The sequence below is a fragment of the Passer domesticus genome, chromosome 27, assembly GCF_036417665.1.
Source record: "Passer domesticus isolate bPasDom1 chromosome 27, bPasDom1.hap1, whole genome shotgun sequence".
NCBI lineage: Eukaryota > Metazoa > Chordata > Aves > Passeriformes > Passeridae > Passer > Passer domesticus.
The window spans coordinates 3,520,157-3,537,864 of NC_087500.1; the positions used below are offsets into that span (position 1 = coordinate 3,520,157).

Here is a 17,708-nt window from a genome sequence, read left to right on the forward strand (position 1 = left end):
GCAGCCCCTTGGAATGCTCTGCAGGAGCACATCCTGTCCCAGGAGGACCCGCAGTGCCAGAGCAGCAGCGTTCTCTGTGGAGGTGGGGGCTCCTCTGCCAAAATGGGGGGAGACAGAGCAGGGGCTGTGACAAAAAGCTGAACCACTGGGGGCCTGTTCACCCACCTGCTGCTGGCCATGCCTGTCACCTTGCCTAAGGTCGTGTCATTCTATACAGACCTGGGACCCTGCCACTCGCCCAAAAGCAAATCTCCTTAATTGAGTGTCTAATGAATACCTAAAAATACTGCCCTCAGCTGCTGCTGGAATCTGCCCTGCAGCAAAGGTAAGGCAGGACCCACAATGCCATAGCCCTGTAACCTTGGGAAGGTGCCTCAAGAGCATCCTGTGGGCGCCCCAGCAGAGTATTGTGACATGCTGGGGTGGCCTCAGCCCTCTTCCTGCTCCTTAGGGTCCTGTCTGCTTCAGGAACAAAGCCAAGTGAGAAAAACCTGCCCATCTGCAGGGTCTCACAAGGCTTTCTGAGCTCTCTCTAACTGCCTGGCCTATCCCAGCCCAGAATGTGTTTAATCCACAAATTTGAGCTCAAGGGTGTGCCAAAGAGGCTGACATATCTTCTCAGTACCCTTGGTGGGCAGCAGCTGCTGCAGGTAGTGGCCGATCCTGGGAGTCTGTGTCCCCTCAGCACTCGTCCTGTGCCTGCCCAGTGCAGGAGCTGCGCCCCAGGGAGTGAATCCTTCAGCCCAAGCATTAGCTGAGCTGCAGCACCCCTTCTTGTAGTCACTGATTTTGGGGGTGAGGTGATCGCCCACCTCTTGTTCCTCCCATATGTATATATATATATATAAAACCCATATATATATTAAAAAAATATATAAAACGTAAATATATAACATACATATATAACATACATATATTACATACCTATATATGTATGTATGTATATGTATGTATATTATAGATGTGTATATGTATATATAGGTACATGTATGTGTATGTATATATTATATATATGTATATTTTAAATATATATATGTATATTATATCTATATATTAAAATATATTAAATATATAAATACAAAAAAGTGTGTGTAGAGATAGATGGATTAGATATAGATATAGATATAGATAAGATATATAGATTAGATATAGATATAGATATAGATATAGATATAGATATAGATATAGATATAGATATATGTGTGTCTATATATTTTTTTTTGTTTGTTTTTAAGGCCAGTGCAAACCACCCTGGCTGTGATGAGTTGCACCCCTCATCATCCAGCCCCAAATGCCTGTGCTGCTCTCTGTGGGGCCCTGGCTGTGTGTGCTGGGGGGTCCCAGGGCAGCTCCTCTGGCGCCAGCCCGGCCGTCTCAAATGATTTGATGTAGAAACGCTGTTTCACGCCTCAGAAGGTTAATTATGCACCCCTCACCCAGTGCTGCTCGCTGCTGCTGCTGCGACGATATTTATTTATTTTTGAGCGGTTTCGCAGATTTCCCTTCTGGGCGACTCTGGAATTAACTCGATCAGTGCACGCCTGATGAAGCAAACTGTAATTCCTCCCCGGAGTCAGGCCTGGCTCGGGGATGCTCCGGCGCCGTGGCAGAGCCTCCGCGTGCGCTCGCCCAGAAAGAGGTCGTTGGTGCCCGTGGGGCTGGCGACGAGCACTGGCTGCTCAAATCCAGGGAATCTCTCAAACTTTGAATTTCAGATGCGTGTCTCAGGTCCTGCAGCAGCTGGGATTGGCATGGGGTGGGTGCAGAGCAGAGTGAGGAGCAGCACCAGCCTGGTTCTGGGTGTGGGGCTGGAGGGGGGCTCAGGCTCGCTGCTGTCACAGGAGGTGCTGGTGGAGGGTGTTTCTGCTGTGGCAGTGGGTGCTGGCCAGTCAGCGTCCCACAAGGGTTTTCTCAGGTCCAGGGAGGTGGTGGGATGGGGTTGTGGTGTGCTGGGTCAAGGGATCCATGATGCCTTTGAGGGGGAAAAGAACCCAAGCCTCAAAAAAACCCCAAAGGAATGAGGAACGTTGACCTTGTCCTTGCTGCAGGAAACGGGACGGGGCTGTGGGTGGGTTGCAGGGGTGTGAACCTGTATGGGATGTGGATGGGCTCTTCTGGCTCACAGCACTCTGAAACCATTTCTTATTTATTGTGTCTGATTAGTTCATTTATTTTATTTTATCTTTCTCCCCTCCTTGCTGCCAGAGCTGGGCAGGGACTCCCTCTGCCACTTGGAGGATGCTTCCCTGTGCTCATCATCTATGATGAGCACGAGCTGGGATGGGGAGCAGGCTGGAGACAGATCTCTGCTTGGCCTCCCTTCCTTCCTTCCCTCTGTCCCACGGGTGTTTTCTGTTGAAACAGAACATTATTAATAACTCCAGGCTATTTTTAAATCTCACGCTGGAGCGCGTGGTTCATTTGCGGGGGACGGGGAGTGGCGGCTGTGCTGCAGGAGTGGGGGCAGCTCTGCCTCTGCCCCCAGCCCTTTGGCAGCCAAAACCTCACCAGCCGTGGTGAAGAGCTGGTGGTGCTGGTTTGGAGGAGCCCTGGGAAGGGGCTGCTTCCCTGGGGGAGGTTGGGACACCTTTTGAGGCTTTGGACTCCTGCCGTGTCCACGCTGGGATGCGGCTGGAATTGGGGTGCTGGTTTGGAGCCTGGAAGGCAAAGGGGTGTCCAGGGCCACCCTGGGCTAGGACATCTCCCTGTGGGGGTTCTGTATCCATGGCAGATGTCCCTTGCGCGTGTCTGGTGTGCTCTGCCCTCCTGCTGCCAGCAGGGATCAGCAGTGCTAACGCTGCCCTCTCCCTCTGCCCGCCCAGGTCCCTCCGGACACAGCAGTCCCCTCTTAGCGTCGCTGCCCATCCCTGGCCGTCCTCTTCATCCTCCCTTGGACATCAAGCACTTTCTGACCTTCAGGCTCAACGGGACATCACCGCTCAACCTCTTCCCCAACTTCAACACGGTGAGTCCCCAGGAAGGATGGGCATGGGCTGCTGGATCCCTCCTCCCCTACAGCAGTCCCTTCTCTGCATGGCACCACCAGGTAGCTTCTGGTTTAATTCCTGGGGTCTTTGGCTGCTGGATGCCAGTTGAACATGCCCACTTTGCCCTTAGCTCGGAGAGGTTCCTGCCCAGCCAGTGCCTGTCAGTAGCAGAATTAAAAACATGGTTCATTTTAACCAAGATCAATTGGATTTTGCCCCTGGAATCAATAGTAATAAAGTAGCTCTGGAGAGCAGTTCATTAGTTGAAAATTAAATAAGGAAAAGAAAAGAAAGAGAATGTACTACAGATGTGAGGAATGTGGCTGGTGCTGTGGATGTTGGGGTGGTCAGAGTGCTGGGGGGCTGCTCCCGCCCCCCACTTGGGCTCCAGGTCCCCAACCTTGGACCACCAACCCAGGTGTGTGGGTGGGCAATGACACACATCTTTAGAGATGTTCCATTAGACAGTTAAACTGCCATGGATGTGACCAAGGACACAGAGAAGACCAAGGAAATGGTTTTCTCTCCATGCTGCCCTGCTCCCCCAGGCTGGTCCCAGACCCGTGGGGTCTCTGTAACCCCTGGGTGCTGCCTGGAATTGCTGTGGAGCAGGTTCTGCTCTGGGTAAGGCAGAACCTGGGGGCTTCTCCCCATCTCTGCCCCAGAGGCACTGTGTGCTCATGTTTTGGGGTTCATCAATGCCATTGTTTTCTCTTGTGAGCCTGGAAATGGGACTGTCCTGAGCCCCCTTCCTGCTCACTGAACTTTTGTGAGAGGCTTTGAACTTAAACGTGCTTGGAAGGTGCAAATTGTCGCTGAGATCCTCAAAGACAGTTCAGAAATTAAGTGCAGGATTCCTGCTGCTGTTGAATGGGATTCAGGCTCTGAGTCCTTTAAGCTCTTTTGAAGCCCCAGCCCAGCCTCTCCCCGGGCTAATGAGCTGGAACACAGGACAGGAGGGGTTTTGATGCCATTAAAGTTCCTGCTTTTTGTCTGGACTCTTTTTTTAGTCGCTGGAGTCAGGAGTGAACTTGACCCAACGCCTGTTGTCCTCTCCTCTTGGCTCCCACCTGCCGCTGCCTCAGCGCCTGTTCACCCACGGCTGTTGCTTTAAAAAAATCAGTAATTTGGAAAATGAATCTGGTACTTGCTGGAGCCACGCAGTGTCACATGGCTGCTGTGCTCCATGTGGGCTCCTGCTGCAGAGGATGGGCCAGGCACAGAGAGAGATGCCAGGGGAGGCTGTCCCAGCCATCTGGGGACCTGGAGCCTGGTGTGTGCTGCTGGCTGATGGTCCAGGGGCAGGAGCTGCCCTTTGGGGTGTGCCTGTGCTGGAGATGTGGCCACAGGAGGCTGGGTGAGATGCAGGGTGTGCCAGGCTGGTGGCTCTGGAGGAGCCTGAGCAGAGCTTCCATCCCTCAGGATGAAGGGCTGGGGCATCCCTGCAGCCTGAGCTGCTCTGGCAGCTCTGGAGGAGCCAGAGCAGAGCTTCCATCCCTCAGGATGAAGGGCTGGAGCATCCCTGCAGCCTGAGCTGCTCTGGCAGCTCTGGAGGAGCCAGAGCAGAGCTTCCATCCCTCAGGATGAAGGGCTGGGACATCCCTGCAGCCTGAGCTGCTCTGGCAGCTCTGGAGGAGCCAGAGCAGAGCTTCCATCCCTCAGGATGAAGGGCTGGGACATCCCTGCATCCTGCTGGTCAGGCTCCACTTGAGCCTCAGTGCGGGGAGAGGAATGGAAGCAGCAGTCAGTCTGCCCCTTGCTGAGGTTGCTGCCACGTTGGAGCTGCTCTGCAGCAGGATCTCAGGTTCTCCTTTCATGCCCTGCATGGCTGGTGATGCTGTGAGGGCTCAGCCATGCCCTGCAGAGCAGGAGCTGTTTGCACTGCCCAGCAGAACACTCTGCACTCCGAGCAGGTCACAGGGCTCCCATGAACCCAGCAGATGTTTTACTCCAGAGCCAGCAAAACCTTTCCAAGCTGCCTCCTGCCACTTAGAGCAACAACCAGGGGAAAAAAACCCTGACAGCACTGGAGGCACCTTGCTCCAAGGGCCCTTCCCTTAGCTTGGGATGTTGCAAATCCCCAGGACCCAGCAGCGCCTCGTAAAGCTCAGCAGACACGATCTGGAGGGATGCTGCATCCCTGTGAATTCCTGCCCTGACCCCAGTGGCCGCAGGGAGCTCGGCACAGGGATGGCTATTTATATCAGCAGGAACATCCAGGGATAAATAAAGTAGTGTGAGTCAATAGGAATTGACTATAAAGCCAGGATCTTTATTCCCCAAGACTGAGGTGCCCAAAGCCACCTCTGTTGCTGGCTCCATTCTTTTGGAAACCACCAGGAAGAGCCTCAATCCCTGGCTGCAGGCACTGGTAGGTAGCCCCATGGGAGCTGGGGGGGCTTTTCCATGTCTGAGAGAGCTGTGAGGACATGGGAGGGATAGAGGGATGTTTGTGTTTGCTTTTGGGGAGAAGCACGAGGGCTCTCAGGTGGCAGCAGCCTTCAGATATGCTTAGTGTGGGCTGGAGCTGGGCTGGGCTTCTGGCAAAGCACCTGGGACCATGTGTGCTCCCACGGGGGTGGGCAGCTTGAGACAGTGCTTGGTTCCCTTTGGGACAGCAGGAGCAGCAGTGGCCAGCACGTGCCTTGGCTGGGCTGCCTGGGGCTGGGGTGAGCAGCCAGGGCTGAGTGTGCTGGCCAGCCCAGCCCTGAGCCCTGAGTCCTGTGCCTGCCAGGGCAGTAGCAGGTGCTGTGGTGCACACAACTCTTGGTGTGCCACAGGGTGGAGCAGGGTGGACTTGGCTAAAGCACAGGGGGTGGAAAGGTCCAGGTTGGTGCCATCACCCTGGCATAACCCCAGGAGGATGAGGAGACCCTGTGCTGGGGCTGTTCAGCACCACCACCATGTAGTTGAGGCTCAGGCATGGCCCTGCTGCCACTGGCTTCACTGGCAGGGTTTGGATGAGACCAAGACAGTCCCTGGTCTCATTTGTGTCCTTGTGCCAGCATCTCCCTTTCCTGTGCATCCTCCTCTGATCCCCACCCTGCTCAGGGTGTGGATGAGCCCAAGGGAGCTGCTTGGTGGGTGCCAGTGTTATTTGGTGGGAGCTACCAGCTGGAACGTGGTGGCTGACACTGCTGGGAAGGTTGGAGCCATTTTTCTTTTCTGAGTGGAAAGGTGGGTGTTTCTCTAGAAAACAAGTGCTGGCCCAGCAGCCCAGCACATGGCAATGTTTGTTGTCAGGCCTGGAGCAGCATCTTGGCCATCTGTAGCTTCCTCCAGGTCTCTGCCGAACCCCAAATGCCTCTTCATTTATATGCCAGATAAGTGAGTAAAATTTCATAGCAAACAGGCACTTCATTAATCACCTGCTTTTACCATTCTGCTCACTCCTGGAAAGGAATTTGGGGTCTTGATAATGGTGCTGTTGTCCAGGCATGTGCCTCGAAGACTGATGCACCTGTCTCGGCAGTGAAATAGCTCTGCAGAGAAATACGATCGCTGAAAACCCCGGGCTCTCCTGACAGCAGGGCTCAGATAAGATAATCTCCCTGTGCCACAGGCTAGGGAACAATACTTGCATTATAGATTGGAGCCACGCTCAGACAAAGAGGTTATTCTTATGTTTTCTTCCTTAATAAATGCATTTTGTTAAAAACAATTATGGCTTTTGGAAGCAGTTTGGTGCTTGGGCTGTGGAATGAGGCCGAGCCCTGAGGCGAGACAGAAGGGCCAGGGCCTGGCACTGGCCACATGCTTGGCCCCACCACAGCCCTGGGCAGGCTGCAGGACAGACGTGGCTCCTGGCAGGACACTGAGGTGGTTCTGTGTGTGCCCAGCCTGGTGACCGAGCTGTCATTGGTGGGTTTGAGAGGGTGAAAGGCACATCTGGGCAGCAGAGGGGCTTTTGTGGGCACTGTATCTTGGGTGAGCTGTGTCTGTGGCAGCCAGCACTGGGGTCCCTCCTGCCCTGGCACCCACGTGGGCTGTCAGTGTCCTGGGGGCTGGCACACATGGCCCTGCCCGTGCCTTTGGCATTGCATGGGGACATCCCAGCTCTCTGGTGAGGAGCACATGGAGAATGAATGGCCAGATGCTTGTTTTGGCCACCTCTGTCCCCCATTTTGGTGGTTTTTGCTCTTGCTGAGGTCAAGGGTAGCCAGTGAGGTTCAAACAGAAACTGGTAACTTGCCACCTGTGACACAAATGTCTTTGTGGGGGCAGAGGGGACTTGGGCACACACTGGTCTCATCCCTTCTGCCAGACCACAGCTGACATTCACACCTGATGGATTTGATAGATTCAGGCATGGTTTAAGCAGGACAGGAGCCAGTGCTGGCACAGCACGTTGCCCTGTGCAGGGGAGCCTCCATGGCCGCAGGGCTCCTCAGCAGATGCGGCCCCTTGCTCCTTGCAGAGCCCCTGGGAGCTCTGTGGCACTGGCAGTGGCTCCTTGGGAGTGTGACAGGTGTGGGGGTCACCAGATCCCGGTGCCACGCTGGGGCAGCCACCAGCACCCGGCACCAGCCCTCCCTGCCCTTGCAGATGGACCCGGTGCAGAAGGCAGTGATCAGCCACACCTTCGGCGTGCCAGCCCCGCTCAAGAAGAAGCAGTTCATCTCCTGCAACATCTGCCACCTGCGCTTCAACTCTGCTGTAAGAGGGGCCACGCGTGGGGCTGGGACTGAGGAGGGGGCACGGGGCCAGCCCCTGTCAGGGGAGGGGGCACGGGGCCAGCCCCTGTCAGGGGTGTCCCCAACTATGGGTCAGTCTCATCCACGGGGGCTGTGGGCTGCTGGAGCTGCTCTTGCCTGCAGAGGAGCCATCCCAGCATGGCCATGCTGGATCTGCAGTGTCTGGGGCTGCTGCTGGCTCTGCCAGCAAAAAATCCCTGTTCTGGGCTTCTTGGTTCCACTCCATGGCCAAGCAGCTCAGAAAAAGCATTGCTTCCTTCATTGCTCATTGTTTCCCTGTTTCAGGCTGCTTCCCAGCTAGAGGTGCTGTGCCAGGAGGGTCAGTCCCACAAGGTGCCCCTGTGAGCACCCCGTGCCCCCATTCCTGCTCTGCCCATGTCCCTCCAGGTCCCCCCTGGCTGGCCCAGACCCTCACAGCCCGTGGGTGTTCCAGCGTGGAGCCTGTGACCTACTTTGGCTGCGCCCAGCCCCGTTCCAGCCCTGTTATCCAGGGGGAGTTTATTGTCTTTGCTAATGAGGCACCACGCTTGGACTCGCCCTTTGCTTTCCCACGTACCAGCCCCAGCTCCAGCCCCTGTTCCCAGCCCTTGGAAGGCCACAGGGGGAGGGAAGGGAAGGGATGGGGTAGGATGCTTCCCCCTGCTGAGCCCAGGAATCCTCAGCTGGCCCCCAGGAATGCTGTGCAAATTAATCTGTCCTACTCAGGGGTACAGTGTCTAATTCATGCTGGGGTTCCACTCCATAAATTGCCAAACCGGGGTTGTTTTGGGGGACAATGCAGCATTGTCCCTGCTGGGAGGACACCAGTGTTCAGGGGAATTATTTTTGTGGCCATTTTTATCAGTTTGGTGCAGACACGAATCCATCAGAGTCACGCTTCATTATCCAGCGTTCACTGAGAGAGAGGAGCTGGGGACATGAACCATGTGTTGAACACCCCTCAGGATACAGTGGGTGACGTGTCCTCCCCACCAAAAAACCTCTTTATTTCATTTTTACAGCAACAATTCATTGTACATTTCTGGAGTCATAAATTTTGCCTGAAAGCTGCTTTTAGGAGCGACTCGATGCATTTAATCAGAGCAGGGTCCTTATCTTGCCAAGCAAGCAATGTGGGGATGTCTTAGAGAGTGATACCTTGGCCTCAATATGTTGGTGTCAGATCAGGCTGGGGAGAGGAGGGAAATGCCTCTGTGAAACCCCTCTGTGCTACACCCCACTTCCAAAATCCCTCTGTGCTACACCCCAGTGCTAAAACCCCTCTGTGCTACGCCTCATTCCATCACGTCCTCTGTGCTACACCCCACTTCCAAAATCCCTCTGTGCTACACCCCACTGCCAAAAACCCCTCAGTGCTGCATCTGCCTCTCTGTGATACACCCCAGTACCAACACCTCTCTGTGCTACACCCCACTTCCAAAATCCCTCTGTGCTACACCTCATTTCCAAAATCCCTCTGTGCTACACCCCACTGCCAAAAACCCCTCTGTGCTACGCCCCAGTGCTAAAACCCCTCTGTGCTACGCCTCATTCCATCACCTCCTCTGTGCTACACCTCTCTCCCAACACCTCTCTGTGCTACACCTCACTGCCAAAACCCCCTCTGTGCTCCACCCCAGTGCCAAAACCCCTTTGCAGTGGTCCTACCGTGGCGGTGGGTGCCACCAGGTAAGGTGGCTGCACTAGAAACCTGCCTGAGTGGTCACATCCTGGCTGTGAGCCCATCCCCTGCCCATGTCCGTCTGTCTGTCTGTCACAGCAGTGACCTGGCCGTCCCTCTCTCCCCCCAGAACCAGGCTGAAGCCCACTACAAGGGCCACAAGCACGCGCGGAGGCTGAAGGCCATCGAGGCCATGAAGAACAAGCAGAAGGTGGTGGGGGCTGCAGCGGGGACCCCTGGCCAGGACAGCACGGCCGACCTGGCCCCCAGCCCTGTGGGCAGTGGGGAGCTGGGCAGCACAGGTACGAGGAGGGCTGAGGAGGCTGTGGTTGGGGTGGCAGAGGTGCCCCCTGAGCTCCTGTGGGGGAGCAGGGGGTGTTGTCCCTGAGATTTGGTGTCTCTGGGAGCGAGCTCTGTCCCACACATCCCCAGGGCTCTGCCTCATGCAGGGATGGGGCTGGTGGGAGCTGAGGCAGCAGCAGGGTTTGGTGCTGAGCCCAGCTTCCCTGCACTACAGATAACAGCTGTAATAGGAAAAACCTGGGGATGCATGCAGACGCTGTCTGGGATGGTCTTGGGGAAGATGGGGGTGCTCCCTGAAATCCAGAAAACCTGTTCAGGCACAGAGAACTTTCTCTTTCTGCCCACTTCTTTTCCTCTTTTCCCTTTTCCTTCTCCTCCCACCAGCTGATGCCAGTAGCCCACAGGAGTCGGAGGGTGAGGGCAGCAGCCTGGGGCTGGTGCCCAGCACTGAGGAGTCACCTGTGGAGCTGCCGGGCACTGTTGCCCCGCTGGGCTCCCCGCCGGCCTCCGAGCTGTCAGAGGGCACCTCAGATGCCACCAGCGTGGCCTCCTCATCCGCCCAGGCAGCTGAGGCACAGGCAGCTGAGTCAGGCAGCAGTGTCAGCTCGGCCCCTGAGAGTGAGAAAGAGGGGAAAAAGAGCAAACAGCACCTGTACTGTCCCACCTGCAAAGTGACCGTCAACTCCCTGTCCCAGCTGGAGGCTCACAACACCGGTAAGGGCATTATTGAGGTGGGTGGGGGGAAGAGGGATGGGCCCCCTGCCACTTCATCAGGGCTCTGAGCAAAGCCCAGCCATGCCCCATAACCACGCAGCCTTGCAATGAAGTAGCGAGCATTAATGAGTGTTGCTGTAATTAAAAGACGTTCATTAAAATGACCTGCACAGATAAGTCATGGGGCTTTACCTGGGCTGCAGCTTCTAGGGTGAATTTTCACAAGGTCAAACACTCTTATTGTTCATGTCTCAGTTAAGGATATTTAATCAAGTGATTGAGGCTACTTTATTTTCTGTTTAGCTTGAAGCTGTTAGCCAGGGCTTCTTCCAAACCTGGAATAATGCTTCCCAAGGCAGCTCAGTGGTTTGGGCTTGTGGCTCTGTGGAGAAAACCCTTGGGAATGCAATGAGCTGTGGAGCCCCATAGCCCAAAATGACTCCTGGGCTGTGTGGGGCAGCTGTGGGAGCTGCTGAGGGTCCCAGGGTGGTAGCAGGGTGGCAGCCATGGTATAGGGGTCCCCAGTAGGGTCTGCAGGCTCTGCAGTTCCAGCTCCTGGCTCGCCCCTTTCTCTAGGGAATGCTGAAGCTGGGCACCCCAACTTTAAATGGAAGGTCCTTTCAAATACTGGGCAGCAATTCCTCCCACCCCACTGGCTGCTGGGGCAGCAGCAGCTGCCGTGTGCAGGGTTGGCTCAGGACGCTGCTGCGGCTTAGCTGCAGACGTGTCCTTTTGCTTTTGTCAGCTCCAGTTACAAATTCAGGAGCTGATTTGGGGAAAAAGAACAAACAAACAAACAAACAAACAAACGTTTGCAGGCTGGCGCTGCTCTGTGGCTGTCACACAGCTCCTTGCTTCACGCCTTAAAAAATAGAATGAATTAGCAGGGGCTTAAATTACTTGCTCCCCGTGCACCCTCGCCATCCCGGCGCTGGCAGGGACAGGACGGAGCGCCCTGTCCCCAGGTGTGTGGGATCTTGGGTTCCTCCTTCCCCACCTGCTGCGACCCAGCTGAGCTATTCCTGGCTCTGCTGTGACCTTGGGCACGGCTCAGATGCTGCAGCACGGCGGGCGGCGCGCGCCCGACTCCGCAGACTGTGCTAACGCCCGGGGACAGGCGACAGGCTCCAGCTCACGCTGGAAATAGCAGCTTCTCCAAAGCTGCCACATGGAGGGGGGGTCTCTGCGAAGATGAGCAGCTCTGCTCTGCCTGCGACGTGCAGTTTGGCAGGGTTTGGGAATGGCAAAAGTTCGGGCTGCCAGGCAGCTCCCTGGCCTCTCTGCCTGCACGTGCTGCTGGGCACAGGTTGGTGCTGTTGGAGGGCGCTGTTCCTGCTGCTGTGGCACTGGCACAGGGCTGGGTTTGCTGAGTGTCCCCTCTCCTCTCGCCAGGAGCCAAGCACAAGTCAATGCTGGAAGGTCACGGCACCCAACTGCGGCGGGGCCGGGGCAAGCTGCTCTCCCGGGCAGGGCACAAGTCCAAGCGGATCGGGAACAAGGGCAGCATCAACATCCAGAACAAGGCATTTCACTGCCAAGTGTGCGAGATCTACGTCAACTCTGAGACCCAGCTCAAGCAGGTGACAATGCCCTGGGAGTGCCTGGGCACTGGGTGTGGGCGTGCAGGGACTCAGGGTGTGGGTACTGAGGGTCCCTTCAGGGTGACGGGTGTCCCCACAGACCTGAGCCACACAGTACCCGGCTGTCCTGGCTCCCAGTGATCCAGCTGTTTTCCTCCCCAGCACATGAGCAGCCGGAGGCACAAAGACAGGCTGGCAGGGAAGCCGCCCAAGCCCAAGTACAGCCCCTACAACAAGCTGCAGAAGAATGCTGCCCTCGCAGTGAGTATTCTCAAGGTACCTGTCTCCCTGCACAGCACTCTCTCAGTTTGCTCACAGAGCCTCGCTCGCCATCAGCCATCCTTTCAGTGAGTTACAGGAGCTGATTCTCTTAAACCTTGGTTTTCATCACCGCAGCCCAGCTTCTCCCCTCAAGGAGGATGAGCTGTGGTGGTGGGTTTTGAGTCAGGGGGATAACTTGGGAGTGCTTTGGCAGCAGCATCCACAATGGCAGCACTTGCGATTCCTCCACCTCTTCTGCAATCTCACGGTGTCTCCTCCTCCCTCCCTGCAGTCCAAGCTGGCTTTGCAGAAGCACCTCACCAAAACCCTGGCCACCCGTTTCCTGCCGAGCCCGCTCACCGCCGCTGCTGTCTGCGCCATGCCTGGACCCCTTGCCTTGCGGCCGGCAGCTGCCACCACCCTGTTCCAAGCCCCGATCCTCGGACCAGCCCTTTTCCGAACGCCGCCGGCCCACGTCCGCCCCACGCCGGGTCCCATCGTCTTCGCCCCCTACTAGAGCTGCCGGCCCAGCGAGGGTCTGTGCACTGCAGCCGGGCTGGGCTGCGGGGGCTGCGCGCTGGGGGCAGCGCTCCCGGCACCTGCTCTCCTGGCTGGTGGGAAAATGTAGTGGTAGACATCAACCCCGGCTTCTCCTTTGCTTGGAGAGGGCTCCCACTGGAGAGAGGTGCCCCGACAGAGCCTGGCCAGCCCCGCCGCGCATCCCCAGCGCTCCCCCAGCCTGTGCTGGCCCCCTGCTCAGCAGATGAGCCCAGGCAGTGCACACAAGAGGACAGTGTCCAAATCAGCAGGACCATCTCATGGCCAGAGCCTGCCTGTCCTCGGCCTGCTGGCTGGTTCTTCATCGCCCTCCCAGTTACCAGACTGGAAGGAGAGGAGCTGGCTGGTCCCTGGGAGAAGGAGCATCCCTGTGGTCCCTGCCAGTGCAGTGGGAAGGGAACTGCGAGGGGAATCTCAGCCCAGCTCTTACTGGGAGAAACAACCCCAGCACAAGTGGGAAGCTGGCAGTTTCTCTCTCAGCCTGGGCTGGCTGTGCCCTTGCCAGCCCTGCACCTACCTGTGCTGGCAGGGGGTTTCTGTGCCACCCACCAGCCCCCCGTCCCCACAATTCCCTATATCCCACCAGCCAAAGAGCCCCCGTGGTGGCAGGCACCGGCCACACTGACCGTATCCTCACTCCGAGAGCAATAGCTGACCCCAGGGCTGGTGCCTCCTCCCTCCAAAGCACACGGGCCCTGCCCTGGCCCCAGAAGCACACACGATGGGCACATGGCTAAGCTGGGCCCCACTCATGCCCAGTGAGGCTGGGAGTGCCAGGCTTGTCCGGTGCTGGCTCCCCAAGGAGGTGACCCTGTGCTTGGCACCTGTCCTTGTCTCTGTCCCACTGTAGGGACAGCCCTGCCCCTACCTCCCGGGAGATGCTGTGAGGCTGAGTGAATGTCCCTAAAGCACTTTCAGTTCTCCAGTGAAAGGCAGCGCTGCTGCTCGCCTGCTGTGCACAGCCCTCCGATCCCATCCCAGTCAGGAGCTTCCAGGAGGTTACTGATGATTCCCGAAATCAAAGGTGTCCTCAGCAGCCTGGACAATCAGCTGGCAGGTGCACCCGTAGCCTGCAGAGTGCCAGGCTCTGGAGGGACCCCGAGGCCATAGCTCTGCATTTCACTGTGCTCAGACAGCCCAACCATGACCTGCCTGGGACTGTCACCGCAGCGCTCTGGGTGCCCAGCACGCTGCTGTACATAGAGAGAGTTGCATCCCAAATGGACCTTTCTCTGGAGGAACACCCCACCCTGATCTATGCAATCCAGGGGGCAGCTCACCCACCCGCCGCATTGGCCGCCTGCGATTCCCTTTGGTGCTGATGCATCCCTGCAGCCGGAGCCGTGGTGGCAGCAGAAGAACCAACGTGACACTGAGCTCTGCCCTGTCCCTGGCCCAGGGTGCTGGTTCAGACCTCTGCTGTGACTCCCATTCCCTCCCAGCCCTTGGGAAGAGGCAGGTTGGTGTGTGCACCTGGGAGTCCACACGCACAAGCACACATATCTGACGTCTTGGCCATAAGCAGCGCCTGGATTTCAGGATTTTGCCCAGCGTGCTCCCACCGATGCTCAGGATGGGGCCTGGCACGGGAAGGTGAACAGGAAGCGGCCAATGGGTGACTCAGATGGCTGAAACATATCTGCTTCCCATGGCTGGAGCCTGAAACATATCTGCTTCCCCTGGCTGGAGCCTTGGCAAGGGCAGGAAAGCTGCAGGAAGGAGCACACACCTGCAGGGTCTGTGGGCAGCACCAAGCGTGGAGCCACCACTGTGCTCCTGTCACAGAGACAGGAGAGTGAGGGAGCCCCTGGGTGGGAGTTCACCTGCTCAGGGCATCCCTTCGCCAGGGAAGGAGAGTGGGGAGAGGGCACCAGGAGAAGAGTGAGCAGGTGTGTGTGGAGACAGTGGAAGGTCTTGCAGCAGTGGTGGGACATGTGGCGTGGAGCGCAGCTGAGGGAAGCAAGGCTCCCAGCAGAAACGGCTTTACCAGGGATAGGGAGATGGTCCCACAGCCCAGGGGACACGCAGGGACCCCACATCCCAGGGGACAGGAGCCTGTGCTGGTGGGGTCCCAGGGGACAGGAGGGACACTGTCCCTGTCCCCCAGTGCCAAGCAGCCCATGGCTGGTGCGTCCCCAGCCACCCCTGCCCGTCTCACTGTGCCCTTCCCAGGCCCTTGGGGTCACCCCCAGTCCAGCCACCGCAGCAGGACAGTGGGTCCCCTCCTGTGCCATGAGCCCCTGGTGCCGTGCCCAGCCCCTCAGAAGCTTGGGGAGCCAGGAGCAGCTGGGCTCCAGCCTGCAGAGCCACGTGGCACCAGCGGGCCCGTTCCCCTCCGTTGTTCCAAAAAGCCTGTGCTGGAGCCATGGCTGCTCCTTGTCCCTCACCAGTGGAGTCCTGACGCACTCCTGTTCTCGGCACTTTAACCCTGTGAAAGCCATTCCTTCTAGACAATAATACTGCAACGAGCTGCGTAAGAAACCCCCGTTATGGCATCCCCCAAATCCCCTCCTGCTCTCCAAAGCATTTACTGCCTTTGACTTAGCACATGCTGTACTAGGAGTAGGGATAGTCCATAGCGCTCGGTAACGTGTGCCCCTCTGTAAATAACCTTGGAGTGATGTGAAATTTGATTCAAAACACCAGAAAAAAGAAACAAACCAAACCCAAAATGGAATATCCAGACTCTAGGGACTTGGCCAGTACCCTCCTGTAATGTTCATTGTATATTTTTTTGATGTACTATAACTGTTGGGGAAAAAAAAAAAAAAAAGGAAAATATTTTGATAACCGAATCTCATCGCTTTATTGTGTTACTCGGTAAATAAAAGGAACAAGTATAAACACACTGGGGCTTTTCATCAATTCTTTTCCTACATCCAGACTACCTGAAGGGAACAAGTGTTGCTGGGTAAGGCTGGGACACCTGTGCCTTGTGTTAAGGTAGTTCAGAGAAGAGGCAGCATTGTGACAGGTGGGCAGTGAGAGCTGCCATAGCCCAAAGCTCTGAGTTGTGCAGGGCAAGTGCAGTCCCAGCTCCTGCAAGGATCTAGGTGTGCAGCTGAAGCACAACCCCATCTCCTCCAAGCTCATGGCTGAGTCTGCACTCAGGAAGAGGAGGGCTGCAGGGGTGGATTTGGGCGCTCTGCCCTCAGGAACAGCACCTACCCTGCTCTGGGCATTCCCTGGTGCAGCAGGTCTGGATATTCCAGTGCATAAAGCAGCAGTGGACACTGCCAGGGTAAGGGACAAGCTGCCAGGGAGCAGCACAGAGCAAGCTGGGGCAGGGCAAGGAGAGCTGCTTGGCTTGGAGGCAGGGCCAGCAAACAGGCCCTGCCCAGATGTTATCAGGAAACACAAAAAGAGGGAGTTGTTCTCTCCAGATGTGGAGCTGATGCCCACGCTCCAGCCAGCCTGTGCTGTGCCTCTGTTCCACTCTCCCAGCCTGCACCTGAGAGCAGAGGGGGTCACTGAGTGAATCCTGACCTTCCTGTAGCACCTCTGACAGCTGCAGGGGCTGGGCAGGGAGGGGAGTGGTTCTGTCCCACTGCCTCTCTTGTCCACCAGGACCATCCCTGGCATGACTGTTCCTCCTGGTCACCTGCTTCCCACAGGCTCCGTGACACCAGACAGGACTCAGCAGGAGGTGTGTGCGAGGGAAGCAGGAAGGTGAGGAAGAGGAGGTGGCAACGGAAGGAAAGGGGGAGCAGGCTCATCCATCCATGGATCCACTGCCCTTGTTCTTGCGGCTCAGGGGGAAGGCGGATTTGCTCTGTGGCTGTGTCATCTTGCTGGCCAGGTAGATGAAGGGCTCGATCAGCGTGCGCCGGTCAGCCACGGACACCTCCCACAGCTTCACCTTCTCACCCTTGGCCCAGTGCTGGGCTGCATCATGGTCCACCCGGCGCTGCTCCTGCAGGTCACACTTGTTGCCCAAAACCACAATGGTGACCTGTTCCAAAAGGGTGAGAAGGGCCCCTGACGACCAGCTACAGAGCTGCAGGGCTGGCTGGCTCTGCCAGGAGCCCCTCAGTGGTGGGCCTGGCCCTGACAGTGCATGTCAAGGCCTTTTGAGACCCAGTGATCTCAGTGCTCCCTTCCCCTCCTGCTGGGGTCTGTGTGTCCCAAAGCAGCAAGGAGATTTTGAGCACCTGTATGCTCAGAGAGCATGCCAGGAGACAGGCTTTTACTGCTGGGAGTCTCCCAGATCAGGAAGCCATCAGTATCCTGTGACAGGCTGCAGAAACCAAAGGTGAGAACCCACCCCAGGGGAACAGGTCCCACTCCACAGCCCCTTCTCCGGGGGGACTCACCTCCTTCTTGTCCTTGGACTTGTCGATCTCCTTCTTGAGCAGCTCGACCCGCTTGAAGGACTCCTTGCTGTCGGTGCTGTAGACCAGCACGTAGCCGTCGGTGCAGGAGAAGCAGTGCTTGGGCAGCTCCAGCCCGTCGCGCAGCCCCCGCGTGTCGTAGAAGCGCACCTGCTCCCTCACGCCGCGGTCGGTCTCGATGGAGCCCACGTAAATGTCCTCCTGGGTCTCGATCATCTCCGAGCCTGCCGGGGGTGGCCAGGGGACGCGTGGGAACGCTGCCGGGGCCCTGGCCGCTGTGTGTGGGGGTGACCGGGGGGATCCCCCAGAGCCAGCCCTGCCCAGGGCCCGACCTGCCCGCTGCCCCCGGGGGAGCCGCGGAGCGGCCTCTGCCCAGCGCCGCACTCACCGACCACATGGTTCCCATAGAGCAGCTGCTCCAGGATGGAGGTTTTCCCCACCGAGGCCTGCCCGCACACCACCACCTTGCAGCTCTTGCCCATGCCGCCTCACCGCGGCGGGCGCGGCCGAGCCTCACCGGCGGCGGCGAGAAGGGCACAGCGACAGCACAGCGCCCCCCTGCGGGCGGGAGGACCGCGAGCGCGGGCGATGCTTCTCTGCGGGAGGGGGCGTGGTCTGGA

General features: G+C 57.4%; 2 protein-coding genes across 6 annotated transcripts in view; one reads left to right on the forward strand and one right to left on the reverse strand.

Annotated features, from left to right (window-relative positions):
• The window catches only part of ZNF385C (zinc finger protein 385C), a 60,666-nt gene extending 45,060 nt beyond the window's left edge, over window positions 1-15,606 (forward strand). For 3 of the 4 annotated variants that reach the window (XM_064400069.1, XM_064400072.1, XM_064400071.1), the window contains 7 exons: window positions 2,823-2,965; window positions 7,533-7,643; window positions 9,472-9,643; window positions 10,029-10,358; window positions 11,751-11,938; window positions 12,101-12,214; window positions 12,492-15,606. In XM_064400069.1, coding sequence (XP_064256139.1) covers window positions 2,823-2,965; window positions 7,533-7,643; window positions 9,472-9,643; window positions 10,029-10,358; window positions 11,751-11,938; window positions 12,101-12,214; window positions 12,492-12,716 — 1,283 coding nt within the window. In that variant the 3' untranslated portion in view covers window positions 12,717-15,606. The remainder of the gene's footprint in view (window positions 1-2,822; window positions 2,966-7,532; window positions 7,644-9,471; window positions 9,644-10,028; window positions 10,359-11,750; window positions 11,939-12,100; window positions 12,215-12,491) is intronic. The other variant, XM_064400070.1, reaches the window with a different exon arrangement.
• Window positions 15,539-17,678, reverse strand: NKIRAS2 (NFKB inhibitor interacting Ras like 2). 2 transcript variants are annotated; one of them, XM_064400080.1, is made up of 4 exons: window positions 17,477-17,678; window positions 17,235-17,312; window positions 17,071-17,137; window positions 15,539-16,709 (listed from the first exon to the last, which is right to left on the reverse strand). In XM_064400080.1, the coding sequence occupies exons 1-4, from the start codon at window positions 17,568-17,570 to the stop codon at window positions 16,613-16,615; spliced, it is 336 nt and encodes a 111-aa protein (XP_064256150.1). In that variant the 5' UTR covers window positions 17,571-17,678; the 3' UTR covers window positions 15,539-16,612. The 2 variants fall into 2 exon arrangements, with proteins under 2 accessions (XP_064256150.1, XP_064256149.1); XM_064400079.1 differs by having other exon boundaries at window positions 17,071-17,312; window positions 17,477-17,642.
• Window positions 17,679-17,708: the final 30 nt, after the last annotated feature.